At 41.2% G+C, this 21,645-nt stretch overlaps 3 protein-coding genes across 3 annotated transcripts; 2 read left to right on the forward strand and 1 right to left on the reverse strand.

The window, feature by feature from the left end:
* Window positions 1-849: 849 nt before the first annotated feature.
* Window positions 850-8,166, reverse strand: LOC147202384 (serine/threonine-protein kinase NIM1). The gene is made up of 4 exons (XM_086116721.1): window positions 8,112-8,166; window positions 6,129-6,446; window positions 5,535-5,806; window positions 850-5,091 (listed from the first exon to the last, which is right to left on the reverse strand). The coding sequence occupies exons 1-4, from the start codon at window positions 8,131-8,133 to the stop codon at window positions 4,339-4,341; spliced, it is 1,365 nt and encodes a 454-aa protein (XP_085972847.1). The 5' UTR covers window positions 8,134-8,166; the 3' UTR covers window positions 850-4,338.
* A 757-nt stretch (window positions 8,167-8,923) lies between these two features.
* On the forward strand, window positions 8,924-11,242 carry pole4 (polymerase (DNA-directed), epsilon 4, accessory subunit). The gene is made up of 5 exons (XM_086115732.1): window positions 8,924-8,957; window positions 9,036-9,299; window positions 10,009-10,093; window positions 10,343-10,384; window positions 10,959-11,242. The coding sequence occupies exons 1-5, from the start codon at window positions 8,952-8,954 to the stop codon at window positions 10,970-10,972; spliced, it is 411 nt and encodes a 136-aa protein (XP_085971858.1). The 5' UTR covers window positions 8,924-8,951; the 3' UTR covers window positions 10,973-11,242.
* Window positions 11,243-16,109: 4,867 nt separating this feature from the next.
* On the forward strand, window positions 16,110-21,348 carry ccl44 (chemokine (C-C motif) ligand 44). Its single transcript, XM_086115696.1, has 5 exons — window positions 16,110-16,286; window positions 18,053-18,182; window positions 18,652-18,799; window positions 20,104-20,182; window positions 20,422-21,348. Exons 1-4 carry the CDS (start codon window positions 16,223-16,225, stop codon window positions 20,140-20,142), a joined length of 381 nt encoding a protein of 126 aa, XP_085971822.1. The 5' UTR covers window positions 16,110-16,222; the 3' UTR covers window positions 20,143-20,182; window positions 20,422-21,348.
* The last annotated feature ends 297 nt before the right edge of the window (window positions 21,349-21,645 follow it).

A 21,645-nucleotide genomic window follows, 5' to 3' on the forward strand; every position in this document is an offset into this window, starting at 1 on the left:
GTGGGTTAAGGTTAGGGTGAGGGGGATTAGGGTTAAAATTAGGGTTGTCAGATTCGGGTTCGGAGTTTAGGGTTAGTGGTTAGCGTTTAGGGTGAGGGGGTTGTGTTCGGGTGAGGGTTGGGGGTTTGGGTTTGAGGTTAGAGTTCGGGTTTAGGGTGAGAGGCTGAGGGCTTGGGGGGGTTAGGGTTAGGGTTTTGCAGGTTTAGGATTTGCAAGTAGGGTTAAGGGTTTGCAAGTAGAGTTATGGTAACCCGAGAGAGAAAAAGACATACCGGTAGTTTGATTGGATATGAAGCAATTCAATTCAGTCTCAGGACGCCAACCCCTTCCCTGAGTCAGCCCATTACCAGCACCCGAGACCATCAGAATATCAGTCTGAGACTCGGGGATGACGTGTTTCTGTGGAATGTAATTGATGATAACCAAACTGCAGTTTCCACGGAATATCGCAGCTGTTCAACATCGTGACAAACAACATCCATGCAATCATGTCGAAATTGATTATCTTTTTAGCTGAAATTGGAGCTAGAAAACAACAAGATGTGAGTAAGGAATTGAGAATTAATGAACCAAAAATGCGCAAATGGTGCTCGGGATGTTTTTCATCCAAGTTGTTGGAAGGATACTTAATGGACTGAATCTAATCTTCATTGTACGCACCAAATCTGCTACTTCAAGAGGGGAAATGGGAGCGTAACGATGAACAATAGTAAACCGCAGTTCAGCAGGATCCGGAAAGGAGAAATTGGAGCAAGGCATCATCCTGGGTTTGACACTTGCGACGTTGGTCACAAAAGACAATAGAACATGACTGCAATCCTGATTAAAGGATTCTAGCTGAGCAGGAAGTTGTGTGTCCACAATTTTATTGATGCAGCAGTTCCTGGGTATTTACTATGGTTGCAGGCTTTTTAGATGTTCTCATTCATCCAGGTCATTTGATTCTCTTGGCACACAACCGATCACGATTGGCCAACTCTGTTTGTTTTACAAGATGTTTCGCTTTCTCGTCCCATCGTAAGTTGGTGCGGCAAACACAACCATTTATACTCCAAAATGCGGGCTCGCCCCAAGCGCAAATGATTTCATTCTCATGATAAATGACATTACGACATCATGATGAATTACAAAATGAGTATTCGCAATAATAAACATATCTCTGCTTTATCTCATCCAACAAAGCAGAAACAAAACTCTAACAAGAAGGCATACGGTCTTTTCACATCACCGATTATGTAAGAAAAAGAAACCAAGAGTGGCCTCAGATGCCCCGCGGCTGCGACTTAGTAAGTGAAAGTTTCCACAATAAGGCTCTTTTGAAATGAGCACGCTTGGATTGGCCAAACTTCAACGCCTGACAATGTCTTTAGTGCTGATTGTGTCACAATCAGTCAGACCTGTTAGATCCTGCAGCAATCAATCGTATTCTGTTCATTGAAACGTATTTCCTTTGAAAGATACTTGGCCCATGTCACACAAACAAAAGCAGCTTCAAGTCTTTTGTCAACACCCCAAACCAAACATGTAGCGAGGAGGTGTGGATGAGATTGGGGAAGCAGTGTGTGTTACCGTTTCGTCTGAAAGGATATTGCCCATCAACCGCAATGGCACTTAACACAATCTCATCGCTGCTTGGGAAAGTGAAAGGTCATCCAGTGACTCACAAATATAAACAGATGGGGACTTTCGGGTTTGAGAATCTCACGCAATAACAAAAGAAAAACTTTGCAGTTTCTGGATTTGGTTTGCTGTTAAAAAAAAAAGTCTTATTCTTCTGAATGCAAGAGGGGGCTTTGGACCATGTCAATAAATAAAAACATCAAGTGGGAATATACCGTATGTGCTCAACTTAAAAAAAATAGGCAACAACACATGCAGTGGGAAAACATGTGATGACCCCCATTTTGAACTTTAAGCCATAATTCCAAACGGTATGTTTGGAGCAAACAAACTTCTCATCACCATAAGAACACCAACGGCGGCAGCTGCATGCTTTCTTTTTGTTCAGCTGGAACTTAACTTATTCAGGGTGGAGGGAATCAATAACAGTTCCAATTGTCGTTCAATAGCGAAAGAAAGTTGCCAAACACTTTGGAATTATATTGTGTGTGCTTATCATCCAGAAAATCTTTTGAGAAAATTGGCCCCTTTTGGATTTCCATGAAATGACAGCATTTCAAGTCCTCATTGAACCTTTGAACGTCTCAGTGTAAAATAATTGACTTTGGCACTTGCGCAGGCAGAAGCAGGTCATTGCTTATGTTTGTGTCACATGAATACCAAGCTGTGGGCGAAAAAATTATTCCGCAAGAGGAAACGAGAAGACGCACTTTCGCCAAATGAATATTGAGCAAGATCCGAATGTAAACAACAAGCCGGGACTTATGCCCACACACAGCGCACACATTCCTCTGGGAGCAGAGTTGACTCGGGAGAATTAAAAAAAAAAAAGGCAAAAATCTTATTGTAGTCATCACTATGACTGCTGATCAGACGTTGGCAGGCCTGGCGAGGTGACTGTAAAAGGTTGCCAAAGAGAGCAGGCATTGAAAGATTAACATGTAATAAATTGGGCACGCTAAGAGTCCAAAGAATTCAAATCTGAAGGTTTCGCAACTTGAATTTGAGAGCTTGAGCTTCCCACAAGAAACGTTAGTTGAAACGCCGCTTAACGCAGACATGACAGGAGTTTATTGCGCGGTGTATGGCGCACTTGTGCTGTTGTTCTTTTGAGTCTTGATTGCACAATTGGCTTTACGACTCTGAAGATTGAAATGTTGGCATTTGTTGTGTTGCTGCCTGCACAGGGAATCTGCAAGTCACTGAATGCAGAAGGAAACATTAAAAAAAAAAAAAAAAAAACAAGAGCACAATGATAACATTTTCATTCATTCATTTCATTGATGTCTTAAACCCCAAATTGCACCCTGGAATGAAGATGACGCTTTTAAGAGACTGATAGGAGCTCACATTGCCTTCAAATGAAAAGATGAGCATGTTGCATTCAGGAAGAGTGCAATACATCTGGATTCATATACCGCTTTCACGACAGCTGCTGCTGTCTCAAAATCCCTTGCGGAACATTTAACAGAAAAGAACAATAATACAAAAAAATAAATAGCACAAAACATGGACAGTCATACAATCGTAACAACTATCCTATACATACGCCTTGTTGGTGGAAGCAGTTACAGATGCAAGAGGAGCGAATCAAAGTCTGCTTTCGCCAGTGGTTCGGGGACGTCATGGACACAAACAGTGAAACCCTGAGGGTGAACTCACATTTGGCCATTCGGGCCGAGAGCCTATGGATTATTTCTTAATTGTTTAGCTTATTTCTATTGTCTACAATAACGGTTATTACAAAATACTAGTGAGAGGGGCGATTGCATAATTGTATGATGTACACTTTACAAGGTTGCCGTGAGTCACGGAGGTTGCCATGGAGTATTTTTTGGGCACTTAGTGCTTGTAATTTATTTCTGTTGTGCAAGATGGTGCTTATCTTGAAAAACTGCAGGGAGACGCAATCTGGGCCTGAACATGGATATTTTTTTTTTCAGTTCCGTCTCGTTTCTTTTTGATTATCCTATTGTATAAAATGGATGGATATACAGTATAGAAATTAAAAACCTTTCTCAAAACTGAGTATTATTATTTTTTGCAAAACACAAAATTTGTGCAAAAGGTCCCAATGCCGTTGCCTTGCGTTCGTGGTCCCGCTTTGACTCCACCATTTTTACATCTCACATGTTTTTCCAGTCTGAGTGTTCATGATTGTTCCAGAAGCGCCCCCACCCCCACCCCCTTTGAAGGGATTACCTATAGCCTCGGATTTGCAGTTCGGATTTATGCCGTGCCCAACAAGGATTGCAAAATACAGATAGCGGCGCGCTGATTGATGAATGCTTCGCATCACTAAACTAAATACTGAGTAATGCTGTCAGGGTGAGTCACAGCTCATTACATGGGAGAGATGTGTGAGATAAAGAACTCTCTGAACCTCCTTACTCATCTGCCTCTTCCAATTTAGTATTGCACGACTTGAAATTAATGGGCGGGAAACTTTGCGTTTCTTCGATAAAGTGCCAAAGTGAGTACAGTGGTACCTTGACTCAAAGTTCCACATTAAACTGAATGGAAATGCCATTCATCCGTTTCAGCTCACTAAAAAGCACCCCCAAATATTGTAACATGTTTTTGAAATGAAGAGAAAAAGAAAATAGCAAATACAATATAGTACATTATAAAAAAAATATGCAAAATTGATTAACCAAAGGTTCAGAACTTGGAAAAACTCAAAGGTTGTGGCACTCGTATCGTCAAGGTTCCACTTGATTAGAGTACAGCACAGACTGCGGAGGGGTTGTGTTTGTCCACAGATGCGACGCACCACCGGGCCTGACTCCTGTACTCGTCGGGGTGAATTGCCGCATAGCCGACGGCCTCCACGGATCTCCTCTTCTGGATCCGGTGGAGGAGGATGCGGTAGGTCCCAGTCAGTGGGCTCCTGGAGTCCGAACAGGGATTGTTTTGCAAGTGAACCGCTATGATGCCCAAGTCTGACAGTAGAGTCTTCACCTCCTTCTCCTCCGCGCACAGATCATTGGAGGCCCGAACCAAGTGGGCCGGAGCCAAGGGCAGGGGCAAGTATGGACCGTTGTACTGGATCCCCCTTAGCCAAGCGCCGTTCGAAACTTGGATGAGAGATGAGCGGTCCACCGGTACGGGCCGCAACAAGCCCTTGATGACAAGCTGGCACTCGTCAGGCACGTACGCGGGGATGCTGTAGGCCCCCTGAAGGATGCAACGCTTCAGCCTGCTCAAATTGTCCCCGCAGAAAGGCAACGTGGCGGTCACCGTGAAGTACAGAATAATACCTAAAGCCCAGATGTCCGAATAGCAGCCCACGTAGCCTTTTTCGCGAAAGAGTTCGGGTGCAGAGTATGGCGGCGAGCCGCAGAAATTGGTGAGCGGCTCGTTGGGCGCACTCTCCTTGCTGAAGCCGAAGTCACCCACCTTGATGCAGTAGCTGGTGGTGTAGAAGATGTTCTCGGCCTTGAGGTCCCTGTGGACGATGTTGTTCTCATGCTGGAACATTCCAGAGGAACACATGACAGTGTTTTCACTCTTTCTCTTCTCCATTTTCTCTTTCACACTTTCACAGGTCTTGTTCACTTTTAGGATACCGTTTTTGGCCACAAACAAACATATTTGGAGTCTGTAGATTTTTAAGTTTTTTTGTTTGCTTGCTGTGAATTTTTGCTGACAAATCAACACAAAAAATATTGTATTGGGTCTCATTACTTTTTCTAGCGAACATAAGATTGCGGTCAGCGGTGTATGTTTAGCAATTTATTGTCTGCGAATTTTTATTGCCTATTGATTATTGGCAATGAATATAAAGATGACTTCACCTTGAAATGAATTCTTATCGAGCACTTCACAGAACGAGCAGTGGTTTGTTGTTTGCTTTGTGCAATGCGTGTGAGTGTGTGTTGTGATAAAAGTGAGCGACTGTGACAAATGCTTACCATGTGTTTCACAGCAGAGACGACTTGAGCGAAAATCAGCTTTGCCTCCAGGTCGCTGAGCTTCCCCCTGGTGGTGATGCGAGAGAACAGGTCGCCGCCGCTGCCGTACTCCATCACCAGGTACAGCTTCCTGCTCGTCTCCATCACCTCGTAAAGACGCACCACGTTTGGGTGGCACAGCTTTTCCATGCAGCGAATCTCCGAGGAGCTGAAGGGCTCGGGATCCTTATCCACCTTGCGCTGCTTTTCCATGATCTTGACAGCCACTCTCTCTGGGAAAGGACAGGAGAGCAAATGTATGCCTTTTTTCCCCCCACAATTAAAAAAAAATTCCAAGCAGTCTTGAGAAAAGTTCTCTAAATTTTTTTCAGTCATGCTCTGGTTTAAAAACCATGACAACCAGGGCAGAGCAATGGCTATTATTGCCAACTATGCGCGTTTATTGCTCGATCAAGCAATTTTTCAGACTACCCTTGCAACCCCGCCACCGCGACAAGCATTCAAAAGAACATTTTCAATAGTAGAACTGTATACAAATATAGAGGCACTGGCTGATTGGGAGCATAAATAAATAACGGAGATAAAATAACAGACCTTTGGTCAAGGCATGGATGCCCAGTCTGACTGATGAAAAGTTGCCCTGGCCGATTTCTCCGCGCAGCTCGTAGAATCCAACCCTGCGGCCGAGGATGAGGTCGTTGACCATCTTCTCATTGTGGGCCATGTCGTAGACAACCCTCTCAAAGGGCGTCAGACGTATCCTTTCGGCTTCGCTCAGCTGCGGAGGGGCACTTCTTGCGGCAACAGTGGAGGTGGTCGAGGTTGGCGCCTTGGGTGGCTTCTCCACCTTTGGGGACTCATCCTTGGGTTTTTTAGTCGCTTTCTGCTTGGGCCACAGCTTCGTTTTCATGGCTTTCGGAGAGAAAAGACACAGAAGGGACACATGTTTGAAAACTGACATGTACATGCTGGCTACTTGGTAGCTTGCAGCCGTGAAATGAACAGGATAAATCTATTTCATCCCATGCAAGTGTACTTCACATTTGCTCATTATAGCACTTTACAACGAGAGCAGAACAGTTTTTGATCAAGTAATGAGTGACTTGCAGTTTGTTCTTTTTATATGTATTAATTTTAAATACATTTATTTTTTTTGTAATGTTCTCAACTTGGTTCCATGTGGAATACTGTGGCAAAAAAAACATTTTTAATTATTTATTGTGAATAAAATAAAAATACAGTGTCTGCATTATTTTTATGAAATAAAAATGCATGTTAGATTTTCTGGTTAATTATTATAATAAAATTAATTTTAATTAATAAAGTTAAAAATCATTTATTATTTCAATATTAAAATTAAATAATTTACATATGTCAATACAGATTTAAACACACATCTACAAAAGACCTGGCCCACCTGATCGTTTTAAAGATCAACTAACAGTACTGTATATGGACCTGAAGCACAAAAGGTTGTCCACCTTTGCACAATTATATTCTACCCTTATTTCAACCTTTTATTCTAATTATTTTTTAGAACAAAATTGTAAAACATGTTCTTTAGAACAGGCTCTAATGTGGCACCACGCTTATGTAGCATTCAGTATGTCCAGTACGATTGAGGGATATAGTTAGTCAGTAGCCGTTTCAGTCAGTCCTCAAAATGGCAAGGATTACGCCTCTTTTAGATACAGCATTCGTGTGTCTCTTCTAATTGCAGAAGCCTGTTGGGACTGGAAGTCAGGTCACAGTGGAAGACTTCCACAACACGGTTCAAGGGATAAAGTCTTTTTGCTCTGCTGTATTTTGTACAGTATGTTAATTATGTGTAACTTGAGGCTGTGTTGTTTAAAAAGGAGACCTAGAGAGCACTGACCTCCAACTCAACAAAAGTAAATGTGGAAAATCCCAGGTGAACGCTAATATTTACATTTCAAGTCTAACACTGTTCATGCATTTGCATTAGACTCATTTTGAATCATTTGTTGATGGGGGAAAAAAATAATCCTCTTTAGGAGTTTAACTGATGAAAGAAAGTTTAAAAATATTAGGCAAAGAAACAAAAACACTGTAAATCTGGATATCATTATAGAACTACATTTGGTCATTATTGCTCACTAATGGTGGATTCTTACAATATGATACTGTATTGTCATATTTTTGACCAAGATATGCATTTGCAAAACATATCAATAACCAAAATAAACAAATGTGCACGTCAGTCATATTCTTGACAAGTTTTTTTAATTGAACTCCAGAGAGATAATCATAATTATACATTAATTTTTATCTCATACGGTTTACGAATGAGTAGGTTGAGCCGTTTCCCCACAATTTTATTTAAGGAGTGCCACCTTGAGGATAGATTTGGTACTGAATCAAAAACAAAATCAATCAAGAAATGAAAATATTTTCACCGTAAAAATTGGTACGTATGGATTATGCAGCATAAATGTAATGTTTTACAAGATTTTGTACCAACCCTCAACTCTTTGGGTAATAAAATAAAGGCTCTACAAAGTCTCATGAAAACCATCCAGTAAATCTACAAAATATGTATTGGCCAAAAGAATTTACCTGCATGCTGCGAGTCCTTCATGCTGTCCCTCAGGTTGTTAACACCTGACTGTGACTGGACATGGTGAATGATGAGCCCTAATCCTATTAACACAGCGTATTAGTGGACGGCTCATTGGCTCTGGCACCAGCTGCAAGCATGAAAATGCTGCATACACAATTTTAGAGAGTAATCCAATTCGTTTAGTCCAAAGTTGATGGTTCACAACGGTAAATTTTTGCAGCCCATCCGTTTAAAATTATTTATGATCTTGCATTTTGTAGTTTTTGTGCTCTCTCTCATATACACACACACACACACACACTATGTTTCATGAAATGTACAGCATTTTGGCTAACCCTTTTCTTTTTAAATGTTCTTTAGCCAGTTTTATTGCAAACGTATATGCACCAGTGCATATACTAATAAATTTGGGATAGCATCCTTGGACCCCGAGAAATGGGCACCAGTACATAAATCAGAAAAAAAAATTATCATAGTATATTACTAAGTTAGGTTGAAACACCATACAAGCATATAAGAGAGCGGAATAAAGTACTGTATTTCCCATATCAATTTAGAGGTTTGATTAAAACACTAAACAAATGCATGAAAACGTGCATGCGTCAATCTTGAAAATTAATAAATGGCCATTCGCAATGTATCAATTTTATTTTCAAGCTGCTTGTCATCCAACGCGGCTACACTTTATTTGATGGGCGTCCAACTCTAGTAAAGTCCCGGCTTGCAATCTAGCCAACCGTCGAAGACTACTAAAGTGGCGGGAGAGGAAAAGGCGGGACTTAAGCAAACACCTCTGACGAATCAACGCGCTTACAGCTCAGGCCAGGCGGAAGCACATGCAAGTGAGCTTCTTCTGTTGTCATCTGTGACATGTCGTGGCAAAAGAGTAGTTTTGTCTTTGCTTTCTTTCACATTTAAAGACAGCGGAAGAAATGGCAGCCACGCTAGCGGCACCCGTCGCCCACGCGGACCACGAGGCTGACCGCTGTACGAGCGAGGAGGAGAATCGTGCGGCCGAGGCGCTGGAGGAAGGCGTTCAGCAGCAGGCGACGGGGCCCGCGGCCGCCGTGGGCCACAACCGGCTTTCCAAGCTACCGCTGACCCGTATCAAGGCCTTGATGAAGACTGACCCAGACGTGTCCCTCGCCAGTCAAGAATCTGTCTTCATCATCGCTAAAGCCACGGTACTAAACTGCAGACACCCTCAAGCATCTTATATTCCTTGTGGTTGTTGTGCAGGGATTCAGTCTCGCGATATTTAGCTATTGCGGCGTGAATTTACGTGATTTCATACGAGGGTTTTCCGTGCTCAAAGTCCGCTGAATCTTTAAATGTACGACATTTAAGCGGTGTTTTTAAAAAAACAATCGTAAATTGTAAGCTCTTTGAAAAGATCAATAATAACCCCTTCCCACAAATTGTCTCTTAAAACATTTGTGCAGTAAAAGCATAGAACATCTTGAAATTACTGTCTCGCTGGTAAAATCGAGCAAGGCTTGAGCTTTAAAAATGTTCAGTTTAGTGTAGTGTAAATATATTTTATGGGTGCTGTACTAGTATGGAGTCAATTGTGAAACTGTTGACAAAAAAAAATCGGAATCATGATGATAGAATACTGCGGCCATGTTTGTTTTGTTTTTCTTTTTAAATAAGTTCATTAAGTTGTGTCCTTCACACCTGGACCTGAAATGCTACGTTTTTTTATTATGACACATTCATATTTATGGGCCGGTATATGACATAATTGTTTCTTTCACATAAACATCTGTCTTACTGAATAGTTTCAATTAATGAAGTGACCAAACAAATGATAAAAATAAAACCCCTGTACTTAAAACGCTAATGTTTTATTCTTTGGCTTTTGGATTTTGACGCACACTGTTTGTCCCACAGGAGTTGTTTGTTGAGATGATCGCAAAAGACGCTATGGTATATGCTCAGCAAGGCAAAAGAAAGACATTGCAAAGAAAAGACCTGGGTAAGTGCACAGTAATGAACAACACTTGTCATGCGATTGTCTATTCAGTCTTAAATATTATATACACTGAGAAGATTAAACAAGAGCCAACATAAGAATTCTTACCTGTTGCTCAATGAAAGTTGAGCTTCATTTTTAGCTCTTATATTGGATTGTGTTCAATTGTGCCCGTGTAACTAATGAAGTGTCCAGTGAGTTAATGCCCCAACGATACAGAAGTTGATTAGTGACCATTGTCTCTTGTTGCAGACAATGCCATCGAGGCCATAGACGAATTTGCGTTTTTAGAAGGTGAGTTTCTTTTGTTAAAATATTGTTTGGGCACTACTACAAGTCACATCAGTCAAAAAAAATGTCTCGTGAAGAAGAAAAAAACACAGATAAGTTGATCCAGAGTGTAATTCGCATTTTTGGGGGGGAAATTTATTCCACAAAATTGAGAACAATATAGCCTGGACTTGCACCCAAAAGTCCAGTTTCCTAATTGTGTTGACCGAAGCGAACCTTTGGAAGCCACTTTCTTTAGCATGCAGATGCCACATGCTAAAGAAGGTGGCGGTAATGCACCAAAGTATTTGGCAACTGCCAAAAGTAAGTAAAAGCATAAGTCATGACAACCAATTTGCGATTTATCGCTAATTTAGCATGCGGCTTTCGCCACACTTCAACGCGATTCGCGAACGGGTAATTTAGGTGCCAGTCTGATCTTTTCATTTTAATCTACAATTTGCACCTTCGTACAAGTCGCAGGACCAGCTAAAGTATGAAAAAAAAAATGATTTGTCAATCAAAAAATACGGTACACACGTATAGCACAACTCCTCTTTTTGAGTTTTAATTCATGTGTTTTCTCATTTCTTTCCAGGCACGCTGGATTAAATGGTTCCTCAGGAGATGGAAGCACGAAATTGAAATCATCCAAGAAACTGTTTTTATGGATGTGATACATTGTGAAAACCTCTGGGCTACTTTTTTGGGGATTTTTTTTCTCCAGAATTTGAATATTTAATTCTGGTTTTCCACAAAGTATTTTTGATGGGGAGATGTCATTCTTTACATTTGAAACGTGTGGCCATTACAAGTGTACATTAATTTGTAAATATTGGTGAAATGTTGCTTTTCCGTGAAATAAATATGACTTCCAGACTACTTTTTTTTTCATTCTGAATAAGTTATTGCATTATTAGTATGTATGATAATTGCATTGCATGTTTTCCATGGGATGTACTATGGCTCATGCAAATTGCATTTGGATCATTATTAATTTTTAGAATACTAGTTCGGTCATAAGATTAGAAACTGGCATACAAGGAGCATCATAGTTTATCAAATAGTTCTGTTATTTTCATCTTGTTAGGACGTTTATTCATTTTCATTCGCTTATCCTCCTTAGATTCAAAGGTTAGCTGGAATCTATCCCAGTGGCGTACAACCTGGACTGGTCACCAGTCATTCAATGTGGCATTACTGTGGGAACATAATTTGTTTATTTACAGAAAGTTATTTTAAATGTATCCATTTGAAGTAAACTCCACTATTGTCAACTTCATGGGCTCAAACAAATACTTGAGATGTTTACCATCAAGTCGGGTGGTCATGTTAAAGGCTCGTCACTAAAGTGATCGCTGTCCAAGGTGCTGGCTGTGTGATGTATCACTTTGAAATGCATGCGTGTACATCAGGATTTAAAAATGGTCTCTGAAACATGGGGGCGGGGGGAAATTAAGGTCCTGCATTTTGGGCAAGAGCCATAGTTGCTGATGGACTTGCAGTCATTTATTGAACTGGGCAAACAGCCAAACACAAATACAAAATGCGAAGTAGCTGTTGTAGGCCACAGCTCACCCTCGGACACTTACACACGGACTAACTGGCAACGTTTGGCCAGCTTGACTATCTGACTTTTGACTTTCGGGTTGTCTCAAAATAATTACGATAATTTCACTTTCCGAAGTTGCATTTGATTATTTTATTTCTTTTCCCACAACTACATGTGGAATTCCCCACATTGCTGGAGGCCTTTTGCACACTTTCATTGCAATACAAACATTTGTTGAAACAGTGGTTGAATGTTTTTGCGCCACACAGTGACTTGTGTGACAGAGAAAAAAAAAAAAACACAAGTTTCAAGTTTGCGTTCGGAATGTTCTCAGATGTCCCTGTGTGTTGTTCTTGCTGACCGCATTCGTTAAACACATCCAAAGTGCTCTCGTTCACACTCAAAGCACAGCCAAGCCCTCAACCAAGCCCCCGTGAGTTGATGCACTACGAATTTTCCAAATAAATGTCTGAGTGTACTTTCTGGGTTGAGCGTTTCAGCCAGCGATGAAACATTTGTGAGAATCACAAATGTTTGGTTCCAACAGTGCACCAGTCAACTGCCTATAGAGGAATGTCTTACTGACACGTACAAAAAAACAAACAAACACATAATCTCATGTTGAAGGACTGAACATTGTTTTATTTCCAGAGGCAATAAAGACATTCCATTAAGACAGTCTCAGGTGAACTGCAATCGTAGAACAATGAGCTGCTTTTTTTTCTTGAATATAGTTGTTTTCTCAAATAAAATACATCATTTTCTGCAGACTGATGATTTTCTGTATATTCAGAAGTACAAATAAACCATTTATGATTATAAGAATAAGACAAATTATCTTTAAAACACTTTAGTGACTAAAGCTCTTTTTAGAGACAAAAATAGTTTCTTCCACCAAAGGCAAGAATCATCCATCTGGAACAACGAGCCACATGCATCTGACATGTTATTTTTACCAGTGTAGACCCTTTCACATCAGTCTCAAACTAGTCTTATTTTGCATTTGTTTAAACAGCACAAACCACTTGTTTGAACACTAATGTGCAACTTTGGCACCTCTGGCTGAAAATGAACTGCAGAGACCAATACAAGGCAAGAAAACGCCCACTTAGAAGAAGAATGCTGCTTCTTGCCTGATCCAAATAATTCCCAGAATGTTGTAATGTGGAATTTATTTGTGTTCAATTTCACATAACTTGTTCTCTGAATCACGCACCTCTTTGTTTGCTTCATAGCAAAGATTAGATCAACTATTTGCCCTTGTGCATTTTATCCCTCCGAAATCCCTTCCAGGTACAGCAAGATCTCTGAGGCACCATGAGAGCTGTGATTTGAGCTCTACAACCTCTCCAGGAGGTAGCCCCCCCTCCCCCACAACCCTCTCTAATAGGAACACATTAACGTCTCACTGTAACTTTTATTTTTGATTGCCCGCATTTTTGTGAGTCTGCACACCTTGACAGGAGATATTTTAATCGCCGCAGAGCTATGCAGAAAATGTCTCTGGCTCACAAGCAGACCTGTGTTCATGTGGAAGGTATGTTTTTGCAGCTGAGATTCCAACCTGATTTCTTGGGTCAAATTCTTGAACCCCGTCCCCATTGCATGCCCACATACACATGAACGTACGGATACACACATGCACGGACATACTTGTACTCCATCCTCGACTCTTCACTGCTCTGACTGCATAGTTTCACTTCCATGGCTCAAATAAGAATGCCCCCCCCTGAGGGGACGTATTGTTGCCTTGTTCTCTGAATAGTTCCTCCGTTTGCCCAGGGTGCAAACAAGTTTAATTTGTGAATGGCGGTGGTTCCTTAAGTCTGCCAATAACCATCTGTCATTTCACAATGTGCAATACAAATTAATATCCAAAGTCGATTGCTGATGATTTTTTCCATTTCGGGAATTAGAAATAATCAAAGTTAAAACTATGTTTTAAACAATACGTTACCGTTCTTAACCGTCTTGCACGTTTAAAACTTGTTTACCACTGCAGACAGCGTGTTAAAAGGATGAAACGTTTCATTTTAAAGGTGTACTATGATGGCGTTGTTTTGCAGATGCGCCTCACGTAGCTGACTTTTTAACCTATGACCTCTATTAGAAGTGCAAATAACTGCAAAACAGAAAAACGCTGAACCCTAACTCCGATGGCAAAAGAGCATGGCATAGTGGTATGCTTTGAATGAACGTCCCATCACTTCACATACCTTCAGATGTTTATTTTTCTTTGTCGTTTTCTGTTGATGCTGCATATTTTGGAGTAAGTGTCTGTAAAACAACAAAAACAAAGAAAAAGCAGAATGAACGCAAGTAAGTCTACCCAACACCATAAAAGCATATTTACCTCAAAAATGTAGTTTCAATTCGGAATTATAACTTTAAAGGTTTTACTGCATTTATTCTGCCAATTTGTATGAGCATCATTGCTGTATTACGCATCATTAGCCATATTTACTGTTAGCACATCATTACAAAAGAAATGTATTTGGTTTGTTTCTGAATAATCATAACCCAATGTTGTTTTCGTGCACATACCGGTTGTTGATTCCATCATGTTATTGCGGTGCGGCGCTAGACCGAGGGTGAGGCCGAAAAGACAAACCAGGGCCACGTTTTCCCAAACGTGAATCATTCAACTGGCTAAATGGATGATAATTACACGGTGACAATAGTGTATGAGTCAAACCTTTTAAGAGAGACATAAAACAAAAGCCGGGAATACCCTACGTTGGCTGCCAGGACTCTGTTTGTTTTCATTTACTCTTGCCAAAATATATCACGGCAGAACAAAATCTTGGATGCCCTAAAAACATCCACTGCGTCCACGGTGAGTGATAAAATGCATCTTGTGGTTACATTGACAACGGTACACAATATACTGAACTTAACTAAAAACGGCCTGAACCTTGTGCGCCGCAATCTCCACAGATATGTCCGCCAAGGTCAAAAACACTCATTCCAAGATTATTTAGGATTTTAACAGATGTTTATGGAAAACAATCATACAAGTAGAAGGTTTCAATTAACAACAGAAGACATTTTCAACAACAAAAGGCTCAAACAGTCTCAACTTTGTGTTATTTCCACTAAGGCTGGGACTCCACCAAGGTTGCCCTTTGTCACCGATTCTGTTCCTAAACTATTGTGTACAGAAATTCTAGGGGCAGCTGAGGCATTTCAGGGGTCCGGTTTGGTGACTTCACTGGACTGTCCCCTGCTTTTTGCAGAGCATGTGGTTCTGTTTGGCTTCATCAAGCAGTTCGCAGCCAAATGTGAAGCAGTTGGAATGAGAATCAGCAGCTCCAGCTGCATATTGGTCTGTTATGGTGAAGAATAAGCCGAGTTCGCAGAAGTAAATGAAAACATGACAAACTCTACCTTTAAAGTGGCTATGTGTAAAGCAGCAAGCCGTCTCTCTCAGAAAAAATAATAATAAATCCAAACACTTCTTTTCGCTGTATCCACAAGATGATGTTGAGGATTTGGAGACACATGAAAAAAAATAATTTGGGCCCCAGCACTTAAATTAATAATACATTTTTCTCGAACCCTGTCAGTCAGGGGTCCTTTTTCCAGCTTCAGTCTCGTACAGCTTTAGTCTTGCCCCTAAAAGGCAAAACCCTTTTTTTTTTCTAAACTGTAAAAAAAAAAAAAAAAAAAGCATGAAGGGCAGAAGCTTGCAAATGTTCCAGTCCCTGAAATTCAAGCCACTTGCACTCAGCTGTGATATGCTTCAACATTTCTGGTTTGAATGGCATGTTGTGCACATTTATGATCCAAATTCTTGGTGTGAGCATGACTCTAAATATAGTTCTAGTGAGCCCACAGCGAACACAACTTTCCAGAAATCCTGATCCTGTGAGAGTTGAATTGGATACACCTGCTGCTCAGTGACATTTTACAGCCAAAGAAAACAGAGTTCTTATCTTATAAATGTTCGACTATTTTTTAAAATCCAAACATCTGACATATAAAACTGCCTAAGAGCCGAAATGCATTTCAGGCCAGAGAATGTGAAAGAATGTGGAGTGATTTTTAATCTTCTGATAAGACACACAAGAGGAGGCGGGTGAGGGGTGGTGAGTGGAGTGTGACAATATGGCAAGATGAAACTGGACAAACAGACGGAGGGAGGGAAAAGATAGTGAGATTTAAAAAAAAAAAAAAAAAAAAAAAGAGGTGGTGGAAGTGAGTGAGAGATGGGCAGGGAGGTATAAAAAGAGGGAGGGAGTCACATAAGAGAGGCAGCAGCCATAGAGGGAGAGGTGAATGACGAGATCATCCTCTCTGCCAGCCTCATCATGTTCATGCTGCAGATGTTGACCGTTATCTCCCTGACTGTTCTCCTCCTGGCATCTGCGCAAGGTAAGGCACGGCGGCGAGCTTGTGTGAATATACTGCGTGAATTGCATGCGCCCTGCAGGTGGACAGTGTGGCCGAAAGAGCGATGGCGAATCGGGGGGGGGGGGGGGGGGGGGGTAAAGAGCAGCGAGGCAGGAGGTGCAGCGATGAATGTAAACAAGAGGGGGCTCGCAGGAGAAAAACCGGACCGACGATCAGCATGGGGAAGTGTGTCAGCCTGCGTGATGGTGTCATCCCATATCCCCCGTTGGCTCGGCGTGTGTGGCTGCAAGCGACGTGACGTGAGCCTGAGCCCCGGATTTCAAATGTGGCATAACCAGGCAGCGCTGTCCTATTTTGCGACTCACTACATTGCATTTGCATCACACTTTGATTTGCTTTGGATGAAAGCCTCCGGCGCACACACACAACCCATGCACATATGGAAACAGTCGCACAGAGAGCGCAGCGGCACGCTATTGTACTTCAAGCACGTCCATATGTGCATGCGACAGTGTGAGATTCACATTAGACATCGTTTGTCAGCCAGCGAAAGTAGCCTGCATACTTCACACCACTAAATTGTTTTAACGGGATTAGTGATTTCATGTCACAATTAAGTACCTTTGAGACTTGCGTGTTTCACCCCAAAAAGTTTTAATTTGACATAAAACTTTATATTAATTGTATGAGGAAGATGCTACACTGTTAGAAATGCATAATAGTCAAGTTCGCATAAATTAATGAATTCATCATTTTAATTCTGGAAGAAAAAAACCCCTGATTCATTCAATAAGAGTTTTCCACCCAAAAATTTGAAAAACATGGAACAAAAAATGATTGGAAAAAAAATTAATATGAGAAACCACAGGTGCCAAACCACAAGTATGAGGGAGTCCAGTGTCTCATCCACTCAAATTATTAAACGCCACACCTCAAATATGTGCCTCTTTTTTCCCCATTAGATGGGTGTCACGACAATGCGTCGCAGTCGGCCTCTTTACACACAGCGCAGGGCCTCTGTGGCATCTGGAAAACTAAGGTTTTGAAGTCGAGTTTAAAGAGAAACTGCAGTGTGTGTGATATATATATGTATATATGGTAAATGTAAAGAATATGCTATTGTTATGTGCAAGTACTCAGCAAAAGTCTTGCTTTGTTGACTTTTTTTCTCCACAATAATTTTGACAGCAGTAAACCATAAATAGCTTTGTTGCGCTAAAACATCCATCCATCCTTCCATTTTCAACATCGCTTATCCTGAACAGGGTGGCGAGAAGTTGCTGGAGCCTATCCCGGCTGACTCCGGGCAGTAGGCGGGGTACACCCTGAACTGGTCGCCAGTCAGTGAAAGGGCACATAGAGACATACAAACATTCACACTGTCACCGAGTGGGAACCGATCCTACACTGCCCGCACACAAGACCGGGGTGTGTACCACTCCACCATCAGCGACACCCTAAAACAAATAAAATTGATTTCCAAGAAACTACATAGACATGGTCCAAGGAAGACCGCTTAACATTTCGGTAAGTCTCTGGAAAAAGTTGTGGGTATAGGAATTTATAGCACTGTTAAAAGATAAAAATTACAAATACACTTTTGCACAAATTTGCAGAATATTTCAATTACACATTTGTATTTAGCCCTCTAATTGGCTGGGAACCAGTCCAAGGCGTACCTCGCCTTTTGCCCAAAAGCAGCTGGGAGAGGCTTACAACAAATGGATGATACGGTTCCGATTTTCCTTGATGTTCCCATAATGTTTTGTCCCACTAACGTTTTCCAGGTAAAGGTGTGCAGATGCAGCGGGATGTCCAGTGCTGCATGCTGTATTCCCATGGCAAGGTACGCACCAAGGACGTGCTGCGGTTTGAGGTGCAGACCCAAGGGCCGGACTGCAGCATACAAGCCATCATGCAAGTATTCCAACTATCCACTCCTGGAGCTTAAGAGCGCACGCACGGAAAATATGCCTCTAGTTACCCGGAGTCGGGGCCGAGAGCTGTGGTCATCGTCCCAGGTCATGTTGCTGTGGCGGGCCTCGGGGCCGTAATTGCCAGGGAAGTCAGAGGAAATGTGTGGCAACGACAAGACATCCGTAAATACCTTCCCGAGCCAGCAGAGCCCCGGCCACAGTCAGTTGGTCAAGCTGTTGGTCAGAAACAGCAATGTTGACAAGGCTGTTGCGAGAAAAGAGGGAGGATGGAAGCTTGAATGGAATTGTTCAAGTTCCAAGAATTCCTTTTGGTTCCATCCACTCTATCAGATTCACTGTGTCTTGCAACACTTGGGAGGCTTCTATTCAGATAACCTTCAAGCAGAGATTGTGTTCTTCATGACGCTGTGATGTACGGTAAACTAAGTCAGATTTTCCATTTTCGGCAGTCTTTACACCAAAAAAGCGGTGAAGTGTGCCGACCCCAGGGACCGCAAGGTGAAGAGGTTGCTGCGGAAGCTCCTGCAGAGACAACGGGCCAAGGCCCATCGAACAATGTGGCTTCTTCCTCACGACAACCTGCCTGTCATGACAGAGGTCAGACATAACATTTAACTTCTACAACAGGAAACAGCCATCTGCCCATCTACATTTTCATAGCATTTGTCCTCTTTTAGGGTCATAGGTAGCTGGAGCCTTTTTGCAAAAGGCAGACTACTAGTACACGCTGCACTGATCGCCAATCAGTCGCAAGGCACGTACGGAGACAGAAAACCATTCATTCATTCATTAGCCGAGCCGCTTATATCCTCACGAGGGTGGCGGGTGCGCTGGAGCCTATCCCAGCTGTCTTCGGGCAGTAGGCGGGGTACACCCTGAACTGGTTGCCAGCCAATAGGGACAGAAAACCATTCACACTCATTCAAACTGCATGAGTAAGAACTGAACGCACGCTGCCTGCACCGAAGTCAAGCAAGTGCACTACTATGCCATCAATGACTACATAAAAGCATGAATAACTACCTGCACAAAGCATAAATAAATATCGGGTAATATAGAGTGTAATTAGCTGAAAGGCATACTAGTACACTGATTTACTTGACTTAAACATGTACAGTGGTTGCATATGATTAAAATATGGTAATTTCCTCATATATTAATTTTGTACATTTTCATCATGTGTAACCAAAAATAAAGTACTTTTTTTCCCCAAATTTAGATGCGTGTTGACATGCATTTAACTCATTCAGTACCAGCCAATTCTGGACCAAGTCTGAAAAGACGTTTAAAAACGTCTTTGGGAGTGAATGAGTTAAGGAGCAGGGCCTAGTGCAGTGATTCTCAAAGCGTGGTCCTAGTTCCACTCGTTGCATTTGGACTCACGCTAGTGGTACTTGAAAGAATCAGTGCCCAGGTACACTTCAGTTGTATTTAACTTTTTAGTACAACTTTCCAATGTTAAGGCAGTGTTGATTTCAAACAGTGTATAAGGCTATAGTGACTTGCAATAGGATTATTTTCCTGTCGTCTTAGACCTACGACACTACCGCATTTTAATATTGATCATTATGGTGGTACTTGGAGTGCTCTAATTTATGCTTTATACAGATACCGCATACAAATCTGAACAGGAGTGCTCTAATTTATGCTTTATACAGACACCGCATACAAATCTGAACAGTAGCGCTAGCACTGACGCAACAGAAGTGCAGAGGTAAATTGGCTAGTCCACCAGTACATGAAATAGTAGTCGTAGTAAGTACTTGATCTGTGGCTGCTGAGTTAACGACAGTAGAGGCTATTCTCAATTACAAGCTGCCACGAATGGTTCTGAAGCTGTAATTTGAAGGCGAGAAGATGACACATTTTTGCTTTAAATGTTTCATTTCTTTTACCATCAGGAGAAGAAAGACAACTGGGCCGTCCTCAATACGGAGTGACAGGAAAATGTCAAATATGGAAGAAAATGAATCGTCATAGGTATGTTTCTTTATATATGGACAGTGTTTGTGTCATAGGTCTTATCTTAAAGATTCTAAGATAAGAAAACCTTCATTTGTCTCACAATGGAGAAATTTGCAATTTACAGCAGCAAAATTTTGAAAGGAAGAAAATAGAAAAACATGAAATATTTGCATGCACAAAATAAATTTAAAAAAAGAACTGTACACGGTACAGAATGCAATATAAAATATAAGTGTCTTTTCTCCTTCCTGCAGGCCAAGTAAACTGCCAGCAGCTCGTCATCCTACAGTAAAACAGCAGTTAGCTGACTCTCCAGTCGTCTTGTGTCTCTTGCTCTATATCACAACTATCTGTCTGCAGTGGACCAGACCTGGGCAGCAATATCTATTTAAATGGCTTTACATATTTAAAATATGAACTGTACTTGACAGATTGCGAAAGTGAGGAGGAGGAAGAAGAAGATGAGGATTGACTTGTAAGATAAGAGAGATTGATTTATCTAAAATGGCTCTTACTGTTATTTGCCAGAGTCTGCCTCAAAAGAGTCTCCCTCTCTCCATCCATAACATCTTTATGGCTGATCTGTGGAAAAAAAACATTGTGGTTTGAACACATATATATCGTATACCTGAGCAGTGATCTCAATATCGTCCTGAAGCAAGATACTTACAGTATATGCTTGTTTGTGCTTTGTAAATGTTCACATTCATGTGTAACTGCTCTGAGTAAGTAGTTTGAGCTTTGTGGGTGCAGAAGTTATCGGGGAGCTTTTTTTTTTTTTTACTCAATTGACTTGCACCTTGTTTTGTACAATCTAGGTTTCACACTCCCTTTCAGACTTTGACCTCCCGTATGTGACTGTTATACAACTGAGCTCAAGATGTGAAACCTACAAACAGTGAGAAGCAATCTGTCTGCTATGTATACCAATTGTTAATAACGTAACCCTAGAGTCAGTGTTTCAAACTATCTGCATTCGTCGACCTCACTACTACATAGTCCGCCATTAAACTATGCCAAAGTACTCTTCTACATAATTCCATTCACCACCTGACAAGGCTGTTCAAACTTTGAGGGCTCGATAGTGTGTGAAGCACACAGTCAATGTATTGTAGATAAATACACTGTATGTGGAAACACGCAATGTAAAGTGAATTATTTTATAAAAGAACCTGAAACAATCTGTCTTCTGGTGTTATTTAATTTTGTTAACAGATTACTTTAGGTCCCCATTCGATTAAATGAGCAAATGTGGCAAGAGTTATATTAAATTTTAGTGTCTAAACATTTGGCTTAGTATGCATATATATATATATATATATATATATATATATATATATATATATATATAAACAAAGTTTCATCTATCTCTGCAATGTGTGTAAGCTACCAGAAATGATAACATTAGAATTTAGGTAAGGTAATACTACGGTTTAAATGTTTCTGCTATTTTTACTGAATGGTGCTCTGAAAAAAAG

Source organism: Hippocampus guttulatus, chromosome 7, assembly GCF_054856545.1.
Source record: "Hippocampus guttulatus isolate MCC_2025c chromosome 7, RoL_Hgut_1.0, whole genome shotgun sequence".
Taxonomy (NCBI): domain Eukaryota; kingdom Metazoa; phylum Chordata; class Actinopteri; order Syngnathiformes; family Syngnathidae; genus Hippocampus; species Hippocampus guttulatus.

Coding starts and splice junctions, on each gene's coding strand:
- LOC147202384 (XM_086116721.1), bottom strand. CDS start 8,133: ATGAAGGACTCGCAGCATGCAG. Junction 5,807..6,128: donor CATCCATGCCTTGACCAAAG/GTCTGTTATTTT, acceptor GTCCTTTCCCAG/AGAGAGTGGCTGTCAAGATC. Junction 5,092..5,534: donor TCTCTGCTGTGAAACACATG/GTAAGCATTTGT, acceptor GGAATGTTCCAG/CATGAGAACAACATCGTCCA.
- ccl44 (XM_086115696.1), top strand. CDS start 16,223: ATGTTCATGCTGCAGATGTTGACCGTTATCTCCCTGACTGTTCTCCTC. Junction 16,287..18,052: donor CCTCCTGGCATCTGCGCAAG/GTAAGGCACGGC, acceptor AACGTTTTCCAG/GTAAAGGTGTGCAGATGCAG. Junction 18,800..20,103: donor ACCTGCCTGTCATGACAGAG/GTCAGACATAAC, acceptor TTTTACCATCAG/GAGAAGAAAGACAACTGGGC.
- pole4 (XM_086115732.1), top strand. Junction 9,300..10,008: donor TCATCATCGCTAAAGCCACG/GTACTAAACTGC, acceptor TTTGTCCCACAG/GAGTTGTTTGTTGAGATGAT. Junction 10,094..10,342: donor ATTGCAAAGAAAAGACCTGG/GTAAGTGCACAG, acceptor CTCTTGTTGCAG/ACAATGCCATCGAGGCCATA.